The sequence below is a fragment of the Martes martes genome (genome assembly GCF_963455335.1).
Source record: "Martes martes genome assembly, chromosome: 8".
NCBI classification, from domain to species: Eukaryota; Metazoa; Chordata; class Mammalia; order Carnivora; family Mustelidae; genus Martes; species Martes martes.
This window is the reverse complement of record NC_137895.1, coordinates 118,248,571-118,272,316: the sequence shown is the minus strand read 5'-3', so window position 1 is coordinate 118,272,316 and position 23,746 is coordinate 118,248,571. Positions and strand designations below refer to the sequence as shown.

Here is a 23,746-nt window from a genome sequence, read left to right as displayed (position 1 = left end):
TAACATGACTGTTGGGAGTGCCGAGGGTGAGTGATGTTTTAAAAGTGTTAAATGCCTTTGAAAATTCCTGCCCAGGAGGAGTGTCTGAGTGGAATAGTAGAGCTGGTTCGAGGCTGGATCACTCGGAGTCCGTACCATGTCGTGTGGCTGAACTGCAAAGCAGCTTATGGGTATGAGTACCTGTTCACCAACCTAAGTGAAGAATTTGGAGTCCAGGTACGGTGATGGCTCTTTCTTTTCTCTTGCTCCTTCCATCCCACCAGCCTCTCCTTTCCTCCTCACCCTGCCCCCCAGAAACCAACCGCAGTAGGAGAGGGAAGCAGCCCATGAAAGGGCGTGGGGTGGGGGCTTGGGTGGCTCAGTCGGTTAAGCGTCTGCCTTCGGCTCAGGTCTAGATCTCAGGGTCCTGGGATCAAGCCCCACACCGGGCTCTCTGCTCAGCAGGGAGCCTGCTTCTCCCTCTCCTTCCGCCTCACTCCTCTCTTTTGCAGTCTTTCTCTCTTGGGTCAAATAAATAAATAAAATCTTTAAAAAACAAAACAAAACAAAAAACAAACAAAGAAAGGGCATGTGTGACGGGCGTTGGCAGCCCCTGTGGAGTGAGAGGTCATCTCTGTTTGTTCATGCCCTCATGGGAGGAGCCGACTGCGGCCCCGTGGCTGGGAATGGCCGTGGCGAAATGTCCCATGGGGGAAGTATTTTTTTTCAAGTATTCTTTATGACCATGGGTCATAAAATAGATGTAGTGATCTCAGTGTATTACTTGCAATCTGAGTAATTATCGTTTTGTGACCGCTCACATAGAGAATGAGACACGTGCGTTTACATATGTGTATGCGTGTGTGCACTGGCTTGTGCTGGGAAACCTATTTCTTACAGTGGGTCCTGGTCCCGGTGTGTGGAAACTGTTGTCCTAGAGCTCGGAAGCTTCAGGGCGGGCTGGGAGGGAGTTTATTTCACCTGGCCCTTCCTCAGGGCTCAGTGGTGGGCTCTCGGACGGAGCTGCTGGGCCTGGGGCTCCTACTCTTATCCCCTGAGAGAAGATGGAGTTCTGGCAATGACCCTGAATAAAACAGTGTGCTGGGGTGGGTTAGACATGTAAGTTCCACTCTGTTTTGTACCTTTTTTTTTTTTTTAAAGATTTTAAAAATTTATTTGACAGAGATCACAAGTAGGCAGAGAGGCAGGCAGGGAGAGAGGAAGAAGCAGGCTCCCTGCTGAGCAGAGAGCCCGATGTGGGGCTCGATGTGGGGCTTGATCCCAGGACCCTGGGATCATGACCTGAGCCAAAAAAAAAAAAAAATGGCCTTTTTTTTTTTTTAAAAGATTTTATTCGTTTATTTGACAGACAGAGGTCTCAAGTAGGCAGAGAGGCAGGCACAGAGAGAGGTGGGGGAGGAAGCAGGCTCCCTGCTGAGCAGAGAGCCTGATGCGGGGCTCGATCCCAGGACCCTGAGATCATGACCTGAGCCGAAGGCAGAGGCCCAACCCACTGAGCCACCCAGGCGCCCCAAAAATGGCCTTTTAAATTAAAGTGATAATAGGTTGTGTACACACACACACACACACACACACATAGACTGATCTCTGTTATCTGCTTTTTCCCTCATGTCTTCTCTGTGAAATACAGAGGTAGCAGCGGCTTATCAGTCCCAAATTCCTGTTGTAAATATTTGCTTGTGCATGAAATCTGGGAAGGCCTTGCAGGAAGGAACCTTGGACTGAGGATGGCTGGGGATGGGGGACAGCAGCCTTGGGGGGTGACCCTGTGACCTCAGAGTCCCCCTGGCGTGAGCCCTCTCTCAGGCCCTTGAATCCCTTTGCGGGGAATAGAAACAATTTCAGATCAGGAATTTAAAAAGGGACAACAGGGAGGTTTTTGACTAAGGGACCTCAGAGATGATCTCTAGCAACTTTTTCAGGCTTCTTTATTTTTGTTGAGGATAAAACTTTCTGTATCTCTGTACACCTTAAAATTTACCCCTTTTTATTTTCTTAGAGAGTCCAGAAAAACAAATTTGTTGTTACTCCTTACTAGTCATTAGTAAACGGAATGAATGGAATAAGCCACAGGATAAAGAGGCAGTTATGTTGGATTCTTTTTATTCTTGTCTTGGTATTAATTACCACAGCAATTTGACATTATTCTAATCTGTTAATCAGATTTCAAAATGAGAGTGAATACTTCTTATTTGTGCTATTTCACAGTTCCAGTGTCAATTTAGGTACATGTTACTTACTTTGAAGAAGAGAGTCTTTTAAAACGGATACACTGGTTAAACAATTTAAGATGTGTCAGCCTTAAAATTTTAAAAGTGGCTAAGCTTCCCCCCCCAACCCCTGCATCTGTCCTCCCCCTTTTAATCCCATAAAGGGGTGTGCTGTAAGGGGGAGTCTGGGTCTCTGTTTCCTACTCCAGCTGTGTTCCCCCTAAAACTGCCCTTAACTCATGTGGCATGTTGGGGGTGTGTCTCCACAAGTCAGTGATTCTTGGTTATTCACTGCAGTATACCCAGTATTTAGAATAAAACTTGACCTGTAGCAGGTGCACAATAAATATGAATTGAATGACTCTTGGCAGATCGAAGGACAGTAGAGTTGACCCTTGAACAACATGGGTTTGAACCACATGGGTTCATTTATTATTATTTTTTTTAAAGATTTTATTTATTTGTTTGTCAGAGAGAGGGAGAGCGAGCGAGCGAGCACAGGCAGACAGAGTGGCAGGCAGAGGGAGAAGCAGGCTCCCCACTGAGCAAGGAGCCTGATGTGGGACTCCATCCCAGGATGCTGGGATCATGACCAGAGCCAAAGGCAGCCGCTTAACCAACTGAGCCACCCAGGCGTCCCACACATGGGTCCATTTATACGTGGATTTTCTTTGATAAATACAGTATTGTATCATATATAGTACTGTGTGGTGACAGATGGTGGCCACACTTGTGAGCACAGCATAACCTAGAGAGTTACAGTGTTGTCCAATCACTGTGTTGTACACCTGAAACTAATGTAACTTCGTGGGTCAACTGTACTTCAGTTAAAAAAAAAAAAAAACCAGTGCGTACTCTAAGTGTATTTTCTCTTATGATTTTCTGAGTAGCATTTTTTTAGTTTGCTTCATTGTAAGAATAAAGTATATGATACATAACAAAATGTGTGTCAGTTGACTGTTTATGGTATTGGTAAGGGGGCTATTAGCATTTAAGTTCTTGGGGAGTAGAAGGTTATGGGGATTTTTGACTGTGTGGTAGTTGGCGTCCCAACCCCTGTATTGTTCGGGGTCGGTTGTATTAGCACGATTCAACGAGGTTCACCAGCTGAGTCTCCAGAATGTTTTAGTGCCACCACCGATTGGCACTAATGCTGACTGGTGGGAATATGGTTTCTGTCCTTTGCCTCCTGACATCCTGGCATATTACCAGTGTGCACTGAAATAGCCAGTTAACTAGGTTTTTGTTTTGTTTTAAAGCTTTTATTTATTTGGGGGGCGGCACATGCAGACTTGGTACTGAGGGGGAGCCCGACATGGGGCTCGATCCTAGGTGCCCCTCCAAAAACTAAGTTTTAAGAAAGAAGAAAGTTCACTAACTGGATGATTTGCCCGGCAGCATCACCCTTGAACAGTTTTTTTTTTTTTAATAGGAAATACAATTCAGATAATATGCTTGTATGTCTCATTTTGCTCAGATTCACGTGAACAAACTAGACATGTTTAGAAACATGCCGGACATTCTTCATCATCTCACAACGGACCGCAGCACTCAGATCCATGCCTGTCGCCATCCAAAGGTGCGGAGTAAATTGCTTTTCTGATTGTGGGTGTGATGCATGGAAACCAGAATTTTAGGTCCAGAAGGAAGCTCTGAAATCCCATATTCTAGGCCCTTCAGTTTACAGATGTAAAAACCAAGGCTAAGAGCCTCTGGTGTTACTCCAGGCCACACAGCTAGACGTCACTGTGTTCCATTGCCATAGATGGCGTGGCAGTAAACAGACACGGATCCCCTTCGTTTTTTAAATCCATGTGCATTTGATACATGTTTATTTGTAATGAATTACATAATGAGTAATGTATTTATAATGAAATTAGTAATATGTTAGAGCTTATAACTTAATGTTTACAATCCATTGTTACTTATATTTGAGATTCATGACCTATGTGCACGTTCATAAACTATTTTTCTTCTACTCATTTGAGATAAATACTTAGATATAACTTCGCTTCATACTTTGAAATGTTTTTATGTATTGCTGGTCCATTTCAGATGAGTGTTTTTTTAGTGTTTTCCAACTCATTTGTGATTCATTTGCGAAGGCCACCATAGAACTCCCTTCACTTATTAAATGCCCTTCTGTTATTAAAGGTCAGGTTATTAAATTTTGCATTTGCCCTTAACATTTTTTTTCCTCTCAATTTATATAGTCAGTTGGCATCACTAATCCTAAATCAGGATCTTCAGAGGTGGGGGTGTGCATGGCCATGATTTTCCTCTAAATTTTTAAAATATCTGAACAGTAAAATGCTGAGTGATTTTTATTTTCATTAACACTGCTTTTATTTAGTAAGTCAGTCATTGTGGTAGTAATATTTGCTCTGTCGCCAAAAACCCTAAAGTATACTTGCTCAGCCCTAAATAAAGGATAATTAAAAAAAAAAAACCCACCACCAACAAATTCTTATCTATAACGTGGAATATTCTACTTGAGACCACTGTAGGAGAACTACAAGGTAAGAAGTTATCTTGATGATTGGTAAGCTGCATATCATAACCCGAGTCATGGATTTATTTCATCCTTTTGTTTGGGTGTCTACACACATACACACACACACACACACATCCTCACTGAATTCACGGATGGATCAAAGTCACATAGATTCAGAATAGCAACTGTTTTGTCTCTGGGTGTCTCAGACTGGTAGCCTTTGGTCCTCACAAGCCCTGTCGATCTTTTAATTGGCAGATTTCTCTTTGTTCTGAGTTCTCTTACATCCCACAAAGTAGCTGTGTTCGTAACTGTCACCCCTGTCACTTCCCACATGGCTAATTGCCTTGGAACACTACTTCAGGCGGCTTAGTTCTTGGTTCGGTAGCCTCGGGAATACCGCCCGCAGCCCCAGAGCCCCGGCGCGCTCCCTGGAGCCCCCTCCTCCGCAGGACCCGCACCTAAGGCCCCCTGGTGGCCTTTGACTGGGACTGAGCGGTAATGGTTTTGCAGGACCCCGATCCAAACATGACATCTTCGGGAAAATAGTCCCATTGTTTTTCAGCTATTTACTTATTTATTATTTAATTCTTTTTAAGATTTTATTATTCATTTGACAGAGAGCGAGAGGGGGAACACAAGCAGGGGCAGTGGGAGAGGGGGAAGCAGGTTTCCCGCTGAGCAGGGAGCCTGATGCGGGGCTTGATCCCAGGATGGTGGGATCATGACCTGAGCCAAAGGCAGATGCCTAACAACTGAGCCACCCAGGTGCCCTGTTTTTCAGCCTTTTAAAAACACTTTTGTTACTTTTCCCTCCAACTTTGTTTTGAAAAAAAATTGGATGCATGGCCCGTATTCATTCTCCCTGGTTGTGTAGTTGTGTCCTTCTCAGCATGTGATGGGCGAGCAGGGCGTCCCGAGTGAAGGTCAGGTGTGTGTTGCCATCACTGTGGCCTCTTTTGTCTCTTGATGTAGATCAAGTCTCCAGCCTTTTGCTCTTCTTTCAGGACATTGGTATTTTCGAAGAGACCAGGCTAGTCATTTTGCAGAGTGGTCCTGAATTGGGAATTATCTGATGTCTCCTTAGATCTACTTTTTTATTTCATTATAAGCATTTGTTTTTGAGACCCTGTATACGAACATATTTGTTGAAAGCATTGAACTGCTTTTCTGTTTTTAGGCAGAGGAGTATTTCCATTGGAATAAATTACCTTGTGGAATTATTTCCAAAAATAAAATTCCACTCCACACAATCAGCATTAAACCATCCACTATGTGGTTTGGAGAAAGAACCAGAAGAACAAATGTCATTGTGAGGTAAGAAAGCAACCTGTCTTTTGAGACAAATCTTGCTTTTTGAGGTAACGTATCTGATTTATTTTAGTTTGTTTCTTTTTAAAGGTTTTATTTATCATGGTACATGGGTGGCTCAGTGGGTTAATAAGCGTCTGCCTTCAAATGGGGTCATGATCTCAGGGTCCTGGGATCGAGCCCCGCATCGGGTTCTCTGCTCAGTGGGGATGCTTCTCCCTCTCCTGCTCCCCCTGCTTGTGCTCGTGCAGGCCCTCTTTCAAATAAATAAATGAAATCTTTTAAAAAAGTAACAATTTTATTTATTTGAGAGCGAGGGAGTGAGTGAGAGGAGGGGCAGGGGTGCGAGAGCAGCAGAGTCTCTGCAGAGCGGGGAGCCTGATGTGGGCTGATCAGGCCCACAGAGCTGGAGGCAGATGCTTAACTGACTGAGCCACCCAGGAGCTCTGATTTAGTTTAGTTTAAATGCAGTGTAGCCTAACCCAGAGAGGAGGATATACTATAATCGTGGGGAATAACCTCCGAAATGTAAACCTATTTAAAGCGGTGCTACCTCCGAACCTGCCTAACGGCCAACACCATGAGCCGGGATTTCCTGAGGTCTGTCCCGGTCGGGTGGCCGGAGAGTGAAGGCATCTTGCTTGTCAGGGAGTGGGGATCTGCCGTCGTGGGGGATAGAAGTCCTTGGTGGAGTAGAGGAGCACCGTAATGATCATCGTATTTTGGCAATATTTCCTTAATATTGGGTATTCAGAATGTCTACAAATATTTCTGCTTCTGGAAAGAGTTCCCTCTTATCCCAGGGAGAAACCCTTGGTTGTGGGGTGATTTCATATTGGAATAGACTGAATGGCAAGGCCTGAAATTGAGAACTTTGCTTAGTTTTGATAAGCGAGCTTTTTATTTTATGTTTTCTTTTCCCTTTAGGACTGGAGAGAGTTCATACAGAGCTTGTTTTTCTTTTCATTCTTCCTACAGTGAGGTAAGAGGATGGATCCCATGTACTCAGAACCCTGTTGCCAGCTGCTTTGCCAGCCCCTTCCTGTTTGACAGCAGTAGTGGCCCCCTTGGCGACCAGGGGTCTCTCTTTTCCTACTGCTTAAGATTTGATGTGGCTTTTTCCAAAGAAATTCAGGGAAATATCAGTAGGTGAGCTATGTTTACTGAGTAATAGAGGAAATTGGCTATTATCAGCTGTTTTCAGCCTAAACATTGAAGAATACTGATGATTAAGGTTTTCTTCCCATCTTGCTTCCTGCATGTATTTTAACTTTCCTGCTTCAGTTCTGTTCACCTGTCATAAGAGGATCATAAATCTTACATAAGGGAGTATTACAGATAAAATCTCACACGGGCAGCCTTAAGGTGCTGTCCAGATTTCTGTCCTCTTCCCAACTTGGATTGTGTCGAAAAACTGTTTAAAAAATAGTCCTGAATATTTGGCAGGGGGAAAGAACAAAGGTGATTGAGGTAGAGACCTTGTTCTTAGGAAGGACATATATACTGGAATTACCCAGCTTAAGAAGGGTTATTAAATGGTTTTGTTAGGATCCTTTTTATTTTTCTCTTTTCTTTAATTGGCCAACATGTAAAACATCATTATTTCAGATGTAGAGTTCAGTAATTCAGCTGTTGCATTGTTAGGATCCTTTTTATACAGGAAATTGACCTCCTTCCTTGAGTGGGAACATGTTATGTGTGATGTATTTGCAAACTCCTCGTGCATTTCTAAAGTAAATGCTAGCATCTTAAAAGTGCTGAGTTTTGGTAATTTCTTGTACGCATCAGGAGAAAAAGGTATATAAAATCAGACTGTCACATATAATTTTAGTTTGACCATTTCAGCACTTAAAAATTGATTTCCCTGATAACTATTATTTTTGTATTTGGGATACATGGATACAGCCCTGCAGCAGTGAGCCGGGGACGTGTTAATGATTTGAACAGGTGGATTCTTCCAGAGCTCCAGGTAGTGGCTTTCTTACCAAGTCAGCTGTAGTATTGTAAATGATTCCTTATCTTATTATCAAAGTATCATAATGACTTCTCTATTAAATGACTGACCTTAACTTTCAGGTACAAATAGGTTATCTGAGAGTAGCTTGGAAGGAACTCATTGTGATAGTATAATGTAGTTGATGTGTTTTCCTCATTTTATCCTGAAATCTCAGATTGTTGTCAGAGCCTCCTCCTAGGGGTTTGTCTTTGGTTTGGCATCTGGCTCAGCGTCAGGGTTGATGAAAATCCCTCCTGGGAGTTTATGCAGTTACCGCCCCCAGGAAGGAGATATTCCCTGGTGCTTGAGTGGAGAGATGAAGCAGATGAGCCCCCCTGCCCTGCTGTGGGCCAGCCACACTCCCCCTAGATCAGCGCTAGTGACCGCACCCATAGAGGGTCACCTTGAGCTCCGTGTGGTCATCTTCTTTCAGGGTGGTGGTGAGGAGACAGGCTTTCCTGAGAAGTGCTCCAATTAATAGGCCTATTCTAAGTATAGATCATGTTGAAATACATTTAAAAACATAAATCTGGGACGCCTGAGTGGCTCAGTTGGTTAAGCAGCTGCCTTTGGCTCAGGTCATGATCCCAGGGTCCTGGGATCGAGTCCCATATCGGGCTCCTTGCTCAGCAGGGAGCCTGCTTCTCCCTCTGCCTCTGCCTGCCTCTCTGTCTGCCTGTGCTCACTCTCTCTGACAAATAAATAAATAAAATCTTTTAAAAATAAATAAATAAAAACATAAATCTGTCAGTTTTTAAAAATTAATGATTTTAGAGCATGCACTTGAGCTGGGGGTGGGGACAGAGGGAGAGAGAGAATTTCAAGCAGACTCACTGCAGAGCCATACGTGGGGCTCGATCTCATGACCTGAGCCGAAACCAAGAGTCATCAGCTCTACCAAGTGAGCCACCCAGGTGCCCCATAAATAGTTCCTGTCAGTTTTTATTCTGAATACAGCAGATCCTCCTTATTTGTGGATTCCTTTTTTACAAGTTTGCTTGCTCATTAAAATTTGTTCGTGACCCCAGATTAATAGACGCAGTGCTGTGTGGTTGCTTGCAGACATGCCCAGCAGAGTGGTGAGAAGCGGGAGTCCCCGGACATGCTATTTCCAATTTCGGCCGAAAAAGGGGGGTGCTCTGCCCTCTCTGCTGAGCTCATAGGGTCAACAGGGGCCCTTTTGCAGTCAGTTTAGTGCTTCATTGTACATGTTTCTGTGCTTTCTGTTGGCGATTTCACTGTTTAAAGTGGCCCCCAAGTGCAGTGCTGGGGTGCTGTGTGTGTTCCTAAGCACGGAGGCAGGGATGTGCTTTATGGAGGAAATCCCTGTGGCATGAGGTATGGTGCCATGGACTGTGAGTTCAGGAGTTATGAATCAACAGTACACACTGAATAGGCAACCTTTTTTTTTCTTAGGATTTTATCTGTCAGAGAGCGAGAGTGCATGCACACGTGTGTGCATGGGTGTGCGCGTGTGGGTGGGGCAAAGGAAGAAACAGGCTCCGCACTGAGCAAAGAGCCAGATGTGGGGCTCCATCCCAGGACCCTGCGATCATGACCTGAGGCAAGGCAGACGCTTAACTGACTGAGCCACCAGGCAGCCCTGAATTGGTATCTTTATTTTTTATTATTTTTTAAAAAGATTTTATTTATTCATTTGCGAGAGAGAGTGAGAGAGAGCATGAGAGGGGAGAAAGGAGAAGCACACTCCCTGTGGAGCTGGGAGCCCGATGCGGGACTCCATCCGGGGACTTCGGGATCATGACCCGAGCCAAAGGCAGTTGCTTAACCAACTGAGCCACCCAGGCGCCCCTGAATTGGTGTCTTTAAACAGAAACACACATAAAACAGGGTGTGATGCATTGATAGGTTGACAAAAATGCAGTGACTAGAGGCTTACAGGAACCTTCTCTTCCCCTTAGGAGTAGGGATTCAGTGTTTGCTAATTCACCATTCCCAGTGACCTCAAGGAACATGACCCCTGTGGATAATGAGGATAGCTGGTGTTCATGAGTTGTTTTAAGGCAGGCATGTGACGTAAGGACATCAGCTTGTACAAGTGACAGAGGATGCCCGTCTAGTGGGTGTCTCGTGTCTCCTGTGGCCACTTCATTTCCAAGTAGAAGGGAATCATTTTGGTATAGGTTGACCTTGCTTTCTTTATCCCTTTTCTCTTGAAAAGCCTCAGATTTCTGCCTGCCTCAACTTTGAATTAATTATGCAAATCATGTAGGTTGTGGACAGGTAAGAGTTTCTGATTGCACGCCTGCTCTGAAAATACAAAAGAATTTATGAAAAATACCTGAAGAATGAATGTGTCTTATTTTTTCCTCCTGTTTTAAGTAAGGTCGCCACTTTATTTTAATACAGAATTACTGTTAATCCCTAGGTTCCTACCTCTTTTGATTTGGTAAAGTTGGGTTCTAATAATTACTCAGAGCTCAGTTTCCCCACTTGTAGAAGAGAATAAAAACCTTTGTGTTGTCATTGTCATCTCTGCGGTGGATAATTTCATTGAATGTTAAACATATGCGAGGTGCCAGGCCAAACACTTCAGATGCATTATCTCCTTTATACTTTTAGATGAAGAATCTAGTAACTTAAGAGACTTCAGGTAACTTGACCAAGGTCACCTCACCAATGAGTGACAACGCCGAAACTTGTCCGTGTTGTAGAGATGTTTTGAGGAATAGTGACAGAGTTCCTCTGGTTAGCGTACTAAATTTTGCACAAAATCAAGGTACTCATGAAATTTTTGCATGTAATTTTCCTCTAGATTAGAATAAACCTAGAAGATGTAATTTCCTTATTTTATTTGTTGGAGAAAAGAAATCAACTCTAAGACCTTGTTTCCTTGTGTGCATTAAGTATTCAGCTTAATTCTAATTAACTTGAAGGGAATTAGTTAATTGTGGGTGACTTTATTAGACAAGGAAACTAATGTCATTTAAGGAAATATAGGGGGCGCCTGGGTGGCTCTGTCGGTTAAGCATCTGTCTTTGGCTCAGGTCATGATCCCAGGGTTCTGGGCTTGAGCCCGACAGTGGGCTCCTGCTCAGCAGGGGTCCTGTTTCTTCCTCTCCCTATGCCCCTCCCCACTGCTTGCGCTCTCTCGCTGTCAAATAAATAAATAAAATCTTAAAAAAATAGAATCTTTGAATTCCATTAATCAGTAATTCCTAGTCCTTATTGTGGAACAGAATCACCTGAAGGACATTTCAGTATCCTGATTCCCAGTCCCCACTGTAGCTCAGTAGCAAGAGGATTTTGGGGGGTGGGCCTGAGTGTTGGCTGTTTCTTTCCGAAGAGGTCCCCGGGTGTCCCCCCTGCAGCTAGGATTGAGAAGCGCACCGTAAGAAATTCCTTTTGCTCTTTCTCCTGCCCTCCCTTTTGTTGCTTCTTTAATACCCAGATTTTTCAGCATAGAGATAACTGATCCATTCTGTTTTCCTTCTTCTAGATTAAAGATTTCTTGAGCTACATCTGTCCTGTGAACATATATCCAAATGTCATTCCAATAGGCACCACTATGGATAAAGTTGTAGAAATGTGAGTAGTTGCTCCTTGTGGAACTTCTGTTGTTGAACAGGATGGATTCTGAGACTAGGTTTGGGCCTAAGGACAAGGGCCAGGATGTAAGTAGGACGGACGTGGCTGTCAGTACTTTCCTGGTTAGGAGCCTGACGGCTTTCTTCAAGTGGTATGTTACAGTAATCCTAAAGGCTCTGGGAATCTGACACAAGGAAGCAGTTGGCAGTGAGGCCCTCAAGAAAGGAAATAAGTCATTTCCATGCCCTTTCGTATTTTATCATCACTGTGCCTTAGCTTTCTGCCTCTAGAATGAGGAGATCAAATTTGTGAGATTCTTATGAACCCCATTAAACAGGGAAGAGTAAGCAGCCAGCTGTCCTGTATTCCGTGAATGCCAGGTGTCACCGTATTACCTAATAGTCTTATAGAATAGGGATCTGCTTTTCCGCAGTGCAAGACCAAATACAGGGGTTAGCCTTCGCTCAATCCTACAGTTAGACAGCTGTGTGATGGGTTGGTTGTATTTAAGTGCTTTTACCACTTTATTACAGTGAAGTGGTTTTTTCATTATTAAACATGGCTTCTCAGTTTTTAAAAGTAGTTACATGATTTCCCCCATGGCCAAATTTTTATCATCTCTGTAAATGATGCTTATGTTCTAGCAGCTTTCCCCACAGGAAAAAATAAAATATTCATATTCGTTTCAGCTTAAAGCCTTTATGCCGATCTTCCCAAAGTACGGAGCCAAAGTATAAACCACTTGGAAAATTGAAGAGAGCTAGAAAAACTCACCTCGACTCAGGTAAGAAAATGGGCCCTGGGTTCAGAGGTGTGGGTTTCGACGCAAAACTTTTTTCCAGGCTATTCTGGTCTGGTGAAAGCTTCATTGGGCAGAGGTGGGCCGGGGACCTTCTGTCATTCAGACTTGTCACCATGCTCTCAGGAAGTGCTTTTCCTTCCTTTCGCAGCCTGTGAAGCCAGGAGTCCAGTCTCTTTCACAGGCTTAAGACAAGTGACCTTAGAACTGTGCCTGTATTGGACAGTGTTCTTAACTTTCTGGAAGTAGGCCCGATGGTTTGTGTAGGCCATAAGGAGAGGCTGTGCTGTTAATCTTGGACATTTCCTCCAAGATACTAGTAAATGCTGGTAATGGGAACTTTGCTTGTCATTGTCATCATTTCCAACCAGATTGATCAGCAGTGCTTCTACTAATGGATTTTCTCTGTACTTTCCTGCCTTTTTTCATTGCTACTTGAGTTTTCCAGCGAAGAGTAGAGGTAACCTCTGAGGAAGAAATCAGAGCTTCAGATTCCTATCAAAGCTCTGCGCCTTCACAGCAGCTAGATTGCGTAGTTAGGATTCTGAAGTTAAATTGCTTTGGAGGAGGGTCTGTTACTGTACCATGGAGCTAATACATGACCCAAAAAGAGTAGGTAATAATGATAACATTTATTGAACCCCTGCTGTATATGGCAGGTGTTGTGCTAGGTCCTTTACATACATTACAGCTAAACCCCAAACCTCCAAGGGCTATCATCCCAATTTTACTATTGAGGAAAACGAATTTTAGAGAGTGAAATAAATCCCCCAAGGTCCAGTCAGAAGTAAGTGATGGGGCTGGGATTCTTTTTTTTTTCTTTCTTGTGTTATGTTATCACCATACAGTACGTTGTTTTTGATGTAGTGTTCCATGATTCACTGTTTGCGTATAACACCCGGTGCTCCTTGCAATCCATGCCCTCCTTAGTACCCATCCCCCCAACCCCCTCCCTTCTAAAACCTTCTGTTTGTTTCCTGGAGTCCATGGAGAGACTCCATGGAGTCTCTCATGGTTCATCTCCTGCTCCAATCTCCCCCTTAATTTTTCCCTTCTCCTAATGTTCTCCATGCTATTCCTTATGTTCCACAAATAAGTGAAACCATATAACTGACTTTCTCTGACTTATTTTACTCAGCATAATCTCCTCCAGCCCCATCCAAGTTGATGCAAAAGTTGGGTATTCATCCTTTCTGATGGCTGAGTAATATTCCATAGTATATATGGAGCATATCTTCTTTATCTGTTTGTCTGTTGAAGGCCATCTTGGCTCTTTCCACAGTTTGGCGACTGTGGCCATTGCTGCTATGAGCAATGAGGTACAGATGGCCCTTCTTTTCACTACGTCTGTATCTTTGGGGTAAATACCCAGTAGTGCAATTGCCAGGTCATAGGGTAGCTCTATTTTTAATTTTTTGAGGAACCTCCACACTGTTTTCCAAAGTGGCTGCACCAACTTGCATTCCCACCAACAGTGTAAGAGGGTTCCCCTTTCTCCACATCCTTTCCAACATTTATTGTTTCTTGCTTTGTTAATTTTTGCTATTCTAATTGGCGTAAGATGGTATCTCAATGTGGTTTTGATTTGAATTTCCCTGATGGCTAATGATGAATACTTTTTAGTGTGTCAGCTCATGTCTTCTGCCCATTTTTTGATTTATCTGTTTTTTTGGGTGTTGAGTTTGAGAAGTTCTTTACAGATCTTGAATTCTAATCCAAGCCTGTCTTTCCCATTTCCATTTCTGCGTTTCACTTAGAATCGAATAGAAAACCTTAAGATGCAAATTCCAGGACTGATTCTAGGAAAACGGTTGTATTTTCAGATGTTATAGCTATCATGTACTACATTTTCTAATCCTTCGTATCTACAAACTTAATTGTAGGGTTTTTTAAGAAAGCTTTACCAAGGTATAATTGATACACAATAAATTGCACATGTAAAGTGTCCAATTTGATAGACTTTTACATATGCATATACTTGAGAAGCCTTCACCATAACTAAGATAATGAAAATATCCATTACCCCCAAGTCTCCCTTTGCCACTTTGTAATTCCTTCCAGCTGCCCCTCTTGCCTCCTGTTGTCTTGCTGTGTTGCTGTGGCAACCACTGATCTGCTATCCGATAAATTAAAATTTTCTAAAATAATCACATACAAATATGGCTTATTTCACTTGGCATATTTATTTTGAAATTTATTGATACTGTTGCAGGTATCAGTAGTTCATTCTTTTTTATTGATGAATAGTATTCCGCTGCATGGATATACAATTTACTGATCCATTCCTGTTGTACTTTTGGGTTGTCTCCAGTTTTTGGTTATTATAAATTAAGCTGTAAAGATTCATGTACAAATCTCTGTATGGATGTATGCTTTCATACTAGGAGTGGACATAGGGTAGCTGTGTCTTTAAGAAATTGCCAAATTGTTTTCCAGAGTGGTTGGACCATTTTGCTTTCTTGCCAGTTCTCTTGCTCTACTTTATTGCCAGTGTTTTTAGCTGTCCTAATGAGTTGTGCAGTGGTATCTCATGGTTTTAATTTGTATTTTTCTAATGCTAGTGAGGCTGAGCATCTTTTAATGTTTTTTTTTTTTTTAAGATTTTATTTATGGGGCGCCTGGGTGGCTCAGTGGGTTAAAGCCTCTGCTTTCGGCTCAGGTCATGATCCCAGAGTCCTGGGATCGAGCCCCCACATCAGGCTCTCTGCTCTGCGGAGAGCCTGCTTCCTCCTCTAAAATTTAAAAAAAAAAAAATTTTATTTATTTATTTGATAGAGATCACAAGTAAGTAGAGAGGCAGGCAGAGAGAGAGGAGGAAGCAGGCTCCCCACTGAGCAGAGAGCCCGATGTGGGGCTCGATCCCGGGACCCTGGGATCATGACCTGAGCCGAAGGCAGAGGCTTTAACCCATTGAGCCACCCAGGTGCCCCAGTATCTTTTAATGTTCTTATTGGTGTCCATATATTTTCATTGGTGAAGTGTTCAAATCTACCCATTTTAAAAATTATTTTGTTACTTTTTTATTAACTTTCCAAGTTTCTGGATATAAATTCTTTATCATTTGCATGCTTTGCAAAACCTTCCAGTTTGTGACTCTCTTTGCAGTCTCTTAGCAGTCTTTTGAAGTGCAGAAATTTTAAATTTTGATGCTACATTTACTAATGTTCATTTATTTATTGATAGTATAACTAAGAACTCTTTGCCTGACTCAAGGTCACAAAGATTTTCTTTTCATTTTCTGATAGAAATTTTTGTTGTTTTAGGATTTACATTTAGGTCTATGATCCATTTTCTAGTTATTTTTGGTGTATGGTGCAAACTAGAGGTCTAGTATTGTCTGTGTGTGTATGTGTGTGTGTGTGTGTTTCTTCTGCATATGGACATCCAGGTGCTCTTGGGACCATTTGTTGAAAAGAGTTTTCTTTTTTCTACTGAATCTTCACACTTTTGTTGAAAATCCAATTGACAATGTATGTGAGGATCTGCTTCTGGACTTTTGTTAATATTCTGTGATCTCTGTTTTGATATCCCTACTGCCCTGTCTTGATTATTGTATATTTATAAATTGTGAAGTTAAGTGATACAATCTCAAAGTTGTTTTGGCTATCCAGGTCCTTTGTATTTAGAGTCATCTTGCCATTTGTACAAAATGTCCACTGGAGGGAGTTTGATTGGAATTGTGGTTAAATTTTTTCAATTAGGGAAGAATAGATAGATTACATTAATCTCTTGTTGGCTTATTGGCTGTAATTCTTTATTTTAGTGGCTTACAGTATACATCTTTAACCTATCAGAGTGAAAAGATACATATTATTCCAGGAATGCTATATAGCACAGCAGAAGAAACTGAATGACAGTATGGCTCCATCTCCCCCCTCACAGTCTGCATTTTTTGCCATTTTACTTGTTATATATATATATATATATATATATATATATATATATATATATATAGCTTTAAACTGGCAGTTTTTTAAAGCATTATTGCAGTATAATTTATATGCCATAAATTTCACCCTTTTTAGGCAAACACTTCCATGGTTGTTACTATCACACACACAGCCATTTGCCACTGTGTAATTTCAGAGCATTTCTGTTACTCCACGCCATGCCCGTTTCGAGTCAGTCCCCATGAGCCCCTCCAGTTGTAGGTAACCACTAACCCTATAGATCTGTCTCTGCTGGACATTTCATGTTAATGGAACTATACAACATTTGGTCTTTTGTGCCTGGCTTCTTAGCATCACCTTTTCAGAGTTCATCTGTGTTGTATGTATCAATACTTACTCCTTCATATTGCTGCATTTTTTTTTTTTAAAGATTTTATTTATTTGTCAGAGTGAGTGAGCACAGGCAGACAGAGAGGCAGGCAGAGGCAGAGGGAGAAGCAGGCTCCCTGCTGGGCAAGGAGCCCGATGTGGGACTCGATCCCAGGACCCTGGGATCACGACCTGAGCCAAAGGCAGCGGCTTAACCAACTGAGCCACCCAGGCGTCCCTATATTGCCGCATTTTATGTATCCATTCATCAGTTGATGGACATTTGGGTTGTTTCTGCTTTTTAGTTATGAATTATGCTGCTTTGAATATTTGCACACATGTCTTTGTGTGGACATAGGACTTATTTATTTGGGGTGAATAACACAGGAATAGCATTTCCAGATGATGGTGGGGGTGACCGTCTTAGTCTCCCTGAGCTGCTGTAACAAAATACCGTAATTTCTCATAATTCAGGAGGCTGGAAGTCCCAAGATCAAGGTGGTGGCAAAGTAAGTTTCATTCTGAGGCCTCTTTGCTGGGCTTATAGGCAGGTAGCTGTCGGGGGAAAGGGCTGATGTCTCTTATAAGGGCACTAATCCTGTTGGATCAGGGTGCTGTCTCAGGTGTCTTTGTCCTTCATTGCCTGATGTCTGATTTCTTGAGAGCCTTTGTTATATTTTGTTTGGTTTCTTAGCTTCAGGTGAGAAGTTAAATGTAGTTCCTGTTACTCTTGGCTGGAAGCAGAAATCTTAACATTTTGTACCTTTTAAACATCTACCCCATGCCACTTATTTTTGTCTATGTGGTTTTTTTATTGGGCCACTAGTTTGTTTTTTTTTTTTTAAAGATTTTATGTATTTGAGAGAGAGACAGTGAAAGAGAGCATGAGAGAGGAGAAGCAGACTCCCTGTGGAGCTGGGAGCCCGATGCGGGACTCAATCCTGGTACTCTGGGATCATGACCTGAGCCAAAGACAGCTGCCCAACCGAGCAACCCAGGCACCCTAGGCCACTAGTTTTGAGTTTTCGACCTGACATTTGTTTTGCCATTTTATTGCTTCTTTTTTTTGTTAGCTTTGACTTTTTTCCTTGTTGATTCCTTGGCATTTTTATTCCTTATTAATATAGCAATTTTTATAGTTTTTCTTTGTATAGATATAGATCTTTCAGCAACCTTCTGGTGTCAGTCTAATAGTGGGTTAGATGTGTTTTGTAAGCCATAGGAATCATGTTTGCCTTAGTCCATGTCACTGACTTTATAATTCTGTCCTGTGCGTGTGGTTTTTTAAAGTCTGTGGTGATTTATACTATTGTGTGGGGCGGTTTTTCAGTTTCTTGTCAAATATGTTCTGTTGAAGCAAATCGGTGTTAGTACCCATATAGTACTAGACAAAATTTTTTTTTTTTAAGATTTTATTTAGTTGTTTGACAGAGATCACAAGTAGGCAGAGAAGCAGGCAGAGAGAGGGAAGCAGGCTACCCGCTGAGCAGGGAGCCCGATGTGGGGCTTGATCTCAGAACCCAGAGATCATGACCTGAGCCGAAGGCAGAGGCTTTAACCCACTGAGCCACCCAGGCGCCCCTTAATAGCTGTTATAAATTATTATAGTTAATTGAGAAAATAGTTCTATAGAATGCCACAACTCTAAATTATTTTGAATAGCATTTTAATGTATTTCCTTCTCCCCATTCATTTATATAAATATCCAGAACTCAGAGGCATTAAAAATGTTAAAAAAAAACATTGTTTAGGCACCACCAAGAATAGTAGTAACCATAGCGCAAGAACAGGGTCCTGAAGCTCTTCAGTTGTGTAAGACTTCCGGCTGGGATTGTGGAGAGGTGGACAGCAGTCCTTAAGTAGGGACCAGGGTAGGGAGTGGGGAAGGAGGGACACTTGCAGGCTTGTGGCAAGGGCTGTTTACTAATAGCTGTACAAGTGTAGAGGTGCATACAAGCTGAAAAGCAGTTAACCTTTTTGTGTTGTTCAAAAAAAATAGCTGCATACGTTGCATGATGGCTATATAATGGTGTAGTTCATCTTTGTACATTTAACGTCACTTTAAGTCCGTCTCATACCTCTCATTATTGGGTTAAACTGTAGAAATTAAGGTGCTTCATTTGTTGCCCAGTATGGTTATACAGACATGACAGTGGAAAGTGTGAATTGTAATATCTGTCCTTTTAAAATTGGGCTTAGGTGTGCTTATCAGCTTAACACTTATTATTTTGTTAGATGCCTCCATTTTCATATAGAGAAACTTAAAATTTTTATAAGAATTCATAGTATCAGAAGTATAGTTTTTTAGATACATACAGAAAAGTTAGAAGAATTAATGTGAAAAATGTTTTGTCAGATTTTTACAGTTGAAACATCATACCGTGATAGTGGTATAGTTACTAATCTAAGAATATGAAACCGTTCAGCTTAGCGATATAGAAATATTACCTAAAATGTTAACTGTGGCAAAAACAAATTTATAATCTGTGTTTTGGAATAAAGCTATATCTTGGAGCTGAAAATGATTCCAAATATAGTCACTAGATATCTTAGCTATCTTAAGTCCTTCAGAAAAGGAGATAAATCATTGCTTAAGGATTAGGCAGAGCCAGGAATCAAACTGATCGGGTCTTGACCCAGAGTCTTGTCACACCTCCCTAGGCAGGTCTCCTCATTGGTAGAATGGGAGCAACCTGACCTCTGTGGTCCATTTTTTAAAAGCAGCTTTTAACTACATCCTTTATCACTGGAAAAATGTTATCTTTTTAAAGTAAATAGTTGTAACACTAGAACAATGAAGTTGGCATGGACAGTAGTCTCATGAGCATTTAATTTTCTTCTTAGATACGGTGTCATTAGAAGATGGGAAAGTATTTGTATATACTCCCCCCCCCCCATTACATGCCTACTCAATTTATGAGAATTTCATTCTCCAAGTAAGGTTTCCTCCTTTTAAGAATTTAAGGGGACTGGTTCATTATATTGCTAATGTAACATGCTTAAAAAAACAAAACAAAACAGTAAATTCCTTGGTTTCCAGTTCGTGCCACTTCAAAGTGAGCCCCATTTGGCATATTTGTCCCCCTTGGTATCTATCATAGCCTCGTACACTTGGCTGGCTCAGGCTGCTGTGACAGATACCAGATACTGGATACTTAGCAACAGATATTCTCACAGTTCCGGAGGCTGGGATGTCCAAGGTCAAGGTGCCAGCAGATTTGATTCTTGGAGAAGACCCATTTCCTTGTTGTAGATCGCCTCCTTCTCCATGTGTGCTCACCTGGCCTTTCCACACGCCATCCATGCATAAAGAAGGAAAGTGAGAGATCTGTCTTCCTCTTCTTAGGAAGACACTAATCCCATCTTATGCGTCCCCTCTCCAGATACATGACATTGTTGCTAGGGCTCCAAATTAGGAACTTTGGAGGACACATTTTAGCCCATAAGATGCACAAAATAGGTATCAAAATGTTCACAGAACAAAATGAATTCAGCCAATTCACTGAGTATCCACTATATGCCAAGTAAATTAAATGCTCATGAGACTGTCCATGCCAGAGCATACAGTCTGCAAATCTGGCTGTTGAACAGAACTTAAAGCACAAATCAAAATATCAGGTCCCACCTTCAGGGATTCAGTAGGTCTAGAAGGAGATACAGAAAGCTGTATTTTTTTTAAAAAGGATTTCCAGGGGCTCCTAACTGGCTCAGTCAGAACAACATGCAACTCTTGATCTCAGGGTCATGAATCTGAGCCCCATGTTGACTATAGATTATGTAAATAAATGAATAAAAAATTAAAAAGCTTTCCAAATGAGACTAATGAACAGCCAGGTTTGAGAACCAATGGTATAGGCATTATGGCCTACTTGGGGAATGCAGATCTATATTCTTCTCAACTCAAAATCTAAGTTGACAGGCAGTCATTAAATTATTCAAAATATCCTAAAGGGCCTTTTTCTTAGAAGAAGAGTGAACTATTATTTGCAGTTCCACCAAATGAAAGCATAGCTAAATGCCACAAATTGGATTTTAAATTAAAAGCACAAATTGGCTCCCTTTGCATTCTGTGTTTCCCATATTTCTCCTGTGTTTTTCCGCAGAGGAGGAAGATGACCTCTTTGATGACCCTGTGCCATTACCGCTAAGGCACAAGGCTCCATACCAGCTAACTCTTCACCCTGAGGTATTTGTAATGACCGCAGCACAACCCCAGCCTGAACAACAGAGGCAAAGCACCGGCTACCTCAAAGCAGAGGGTATGCAAACCTCTCCTTGGGCAAACTTTGTAGATTGTGAAGAATCTAACAGCGAGAGTGAAGAAGAATTACAGACTCCAGCTTCGTCTCAAGAAGACCTGGGTGCCGTTACCCACCAGCAGCCAAAGGCTGATGTAGAAGTACCACAGTGGGAAGTATTCTTTCAAAGAAATGATGAAATCACAGATGAGGGTTTGGAAAACCCCTCTTCTTCCACAGAGGCAGGGGGTTCTCAGTCACCAAAGCTTTTCAGTGACTCTGATGGGGAATCAACTCACATCTCTTCCCAGAATTCTTCTCAGTCAACACACATATCTGAACAAGGGAGTCAAGGCTGGGACAGCCAATCTGATACTGTCTTGTTATCATCCCAAGAGAGAAAGAGTGGGGATATTACCTCCTTAAACAAAGGTAGCTACAGACCAAGAATCAAAGAGCATATTCCTGCCTCTCAGATGGAACAAAGTGTACTTTGTCCAAAGGAGACTCACTCTGACTTGAAACACAGAGGTCAAGACGTAAAGATCGTTCCCAGTGCTGGAGAACCGACTGCTCTAAACAGTGGGATACACATACCTCAGGAGAAAAGTTCGCTAAATCTTAGCACCACTGCAGACTCCCAGAGCTCCTCAGATTTTGAAATTCCCTCAACACCAGAAGCGGAGCTACCTAAAGGAGAGCATTTACAATATTTATATGAGAAGCTGGCAACAGGTGAGAATATAGTCATTGAAAAAAGAAAAAGCTCACTCTTAGATACTTAAAAATTAAAAACCTTGTGTTCTAGAGCAACCACTAAAAACCCTACACAAAGAGTTAAGAGTCCAAGTGGTAACAGACACAGGAGAGTGGAGTACTGAAAAATGCTCCTGTAACCTAAAACAGCGCAGTGAAGGGGAAGCAGAGAACAAAAAATAGTGCTAAAAAAGAGAAAAGATATGGTAGAACTAAATCCCAACACCAATAATTACGTTAAGTGAAAATGGTCAAAACACGCGAGTGAAAACAATCCTCCCATATGCAGTCTCTAAGAAACTCACTGCAAATGATGCAGGTAGGTTAAAAGTAAGGGATGGGAAAAGATATCGAAATACCTTAAAGCTGGAATGGTTATATTAATAGCACACAAATTTCTAATGATAAAAGGTCCAGTTCACAAAGAAGACACAAGGCTAGAAGTGTATGTGCCTAAAAACAGCTTCAATGTATACAAAGAAAAACCCAAGCAGACAGACAGACTGATGCAGAGTTCTAGCTGGAGACTCTCCCACTCCTCTCTCAGTAACAGAATGAGCGTACAGAAGGTAAGCAAGAATACAGAAGAACTGCAGAGCACCACCAACCAACTGAATCTAATGGACACAGAACACTCCACCCACTAACAGGTGCCCGTGGCACACTGACCATGCTAGACAACCGTAACCTGCAGGGTCATAAAAACATCAAAAAATCAGCCCCTTATTTATCTCAGAAGACATATCACTTGAGAATGCTGGTGTGAATACAATGACAAATGTAAAAGTGGAAAAATTAGGACCTGAAAGAAAATAATTAAATGGCAAAAGCATACGTGTGTTCTGGGAGTCGTTTGATTTCCTTCAAGTCCATCAGTGGGCTACATTTTTGCATAGTTCCGTGTTTCACACAGTCCTATTAACAGATTTTCTCCAGCACTTTGCGGTATACTGGCATTTTACAGAATAAGGAAGCAAAGGGAGAGATGGCACTTAAAACGAGTTTAAGTGGCATCTCTAAAACAGTTGGCAGATCCATTAAACTAAATGATATGCAGTATCGCCAGGCTGCACTGATCCCTTTTTTCTAGCTCAGCAGCTTTTGATGAAACACATTCCATATGACTGAAGTAAAAATACACAGATCCCATTTTGCCCCTCTCTCCTATGAGTACTATTACCTAAATGCCAATGAATATAAAATCACTAGAGACCAGTAGAGGTTGCAGATCACTGGTTGAATATCACCTCATAACTACAACAGGCCTAATACAAGAACCCAGAGACTTCATTTTTTATTTACAGCTCTAAAAATTAGTTACACTTCATTATTACAAATCATATAATCGAATGTAACTATATGTTCACTGACACCAAAGACCTCATCTTAACAGTCTAGTTTATAACCCAAGGTGGGAACTCAAAACACGCCTGGACACATTCTGCTGAAGTTTTTAGCACTTATAATCACATAGCCAATTTACATTACATAGTGCCATGTTCTCACTGTTTTCTAGGTCAACCTGGCATAATAAATGCCAGCTGAAGGAATTTAAGGGCTAGGAGCACTCGAACAAACTTAAAAACCACGACTTTGTAGTGCTCACCCAAGATTTTAAAGTACAGGCTTGCAGTACAGAGTAACTAGCAGACACTTACATATGGTGCTTACTCTGTGATGATGCTCCATTCTCTTATACACTGGATATCAACTCCTTTATTCCACACCAACACCCTTTGAGGTAGATAAATTTATTCTCCCCATTCACAAATGAGGAGGGTAAGGCACAGAGAGGTTAGTTCACACAGCTGGGAAGGGGTGAAGCCGGGACTGAAAACGCAGGCAGTCCAAGCTCAGAGTCTGCGCGCTTAGCCGCTGGGCAATAATGCCTCTCGGAGAGAGCACAGGACTGGGCAGGACTCAGTATAGTGGCTATTTGATTTTTACTTTAAGAACTGTAAAGTAGAAAAAACAATGTGAAAAAAAGTTTCAAAATGCCAAGATAGTCCTAGAAACAGTGCTGTGGCTAGCCACATTTGCCTTACAGAGGAATCCAAGAGTTACATTTTGTTTAAACAAATGGTACAGAATTGAGGACCTTTTAGTCAGGTAGTTTACTGGCCTGGAGCCGGGT

General features: G+C 41.9%; 1 protein-coding gene across 3 annotated transcripts in view; it reads left to right on the top strand.

Moving 5' to 3' along the window:
- The window catches only part of DCLRE1C (DNA cross-link repair 1C), a 49,156-nt gene that overhangs the window by 16,854 nt on the left and 8,556 nt on the right, over positions 1-23,746 (top strand). For 2 of the 3 annotated variants that reach the window (XM_080812127.1, XM_080812126.1), the window contains 7 exons: positions 76-216; positions 3,688-3,789; positions 5,885-6,021; positions 6,943-6,997; positions 11,472-11,560; positions 12,250-12,344; positions 20,722-22,446. In XM_080812127.1, the coding sequence (XP_080668253.1) occupies positions 76-216; positions 3,688-3,789; positions 5,885-6,021; positions 6,943-6,997; positions 11,472-11,560; positions 12,250-12,344; positions 20,722-21,641 (1,539 nt within the window). In that variant the 3' untranslated portion in view covers positions 21,642-22,446. Of the gene's footprint in view, positions 1-75; positions 217-3,687; positions 3,790-5,884; positions 6,022-6,942; positions 6,998-11,471; positions 11,561-12,249; positions 12,345-20,721; positions 22,447-23,746 lie in introns of those variants that run through there. The other variant, XM_080812125.1, reaches the window with a different exon arrangement.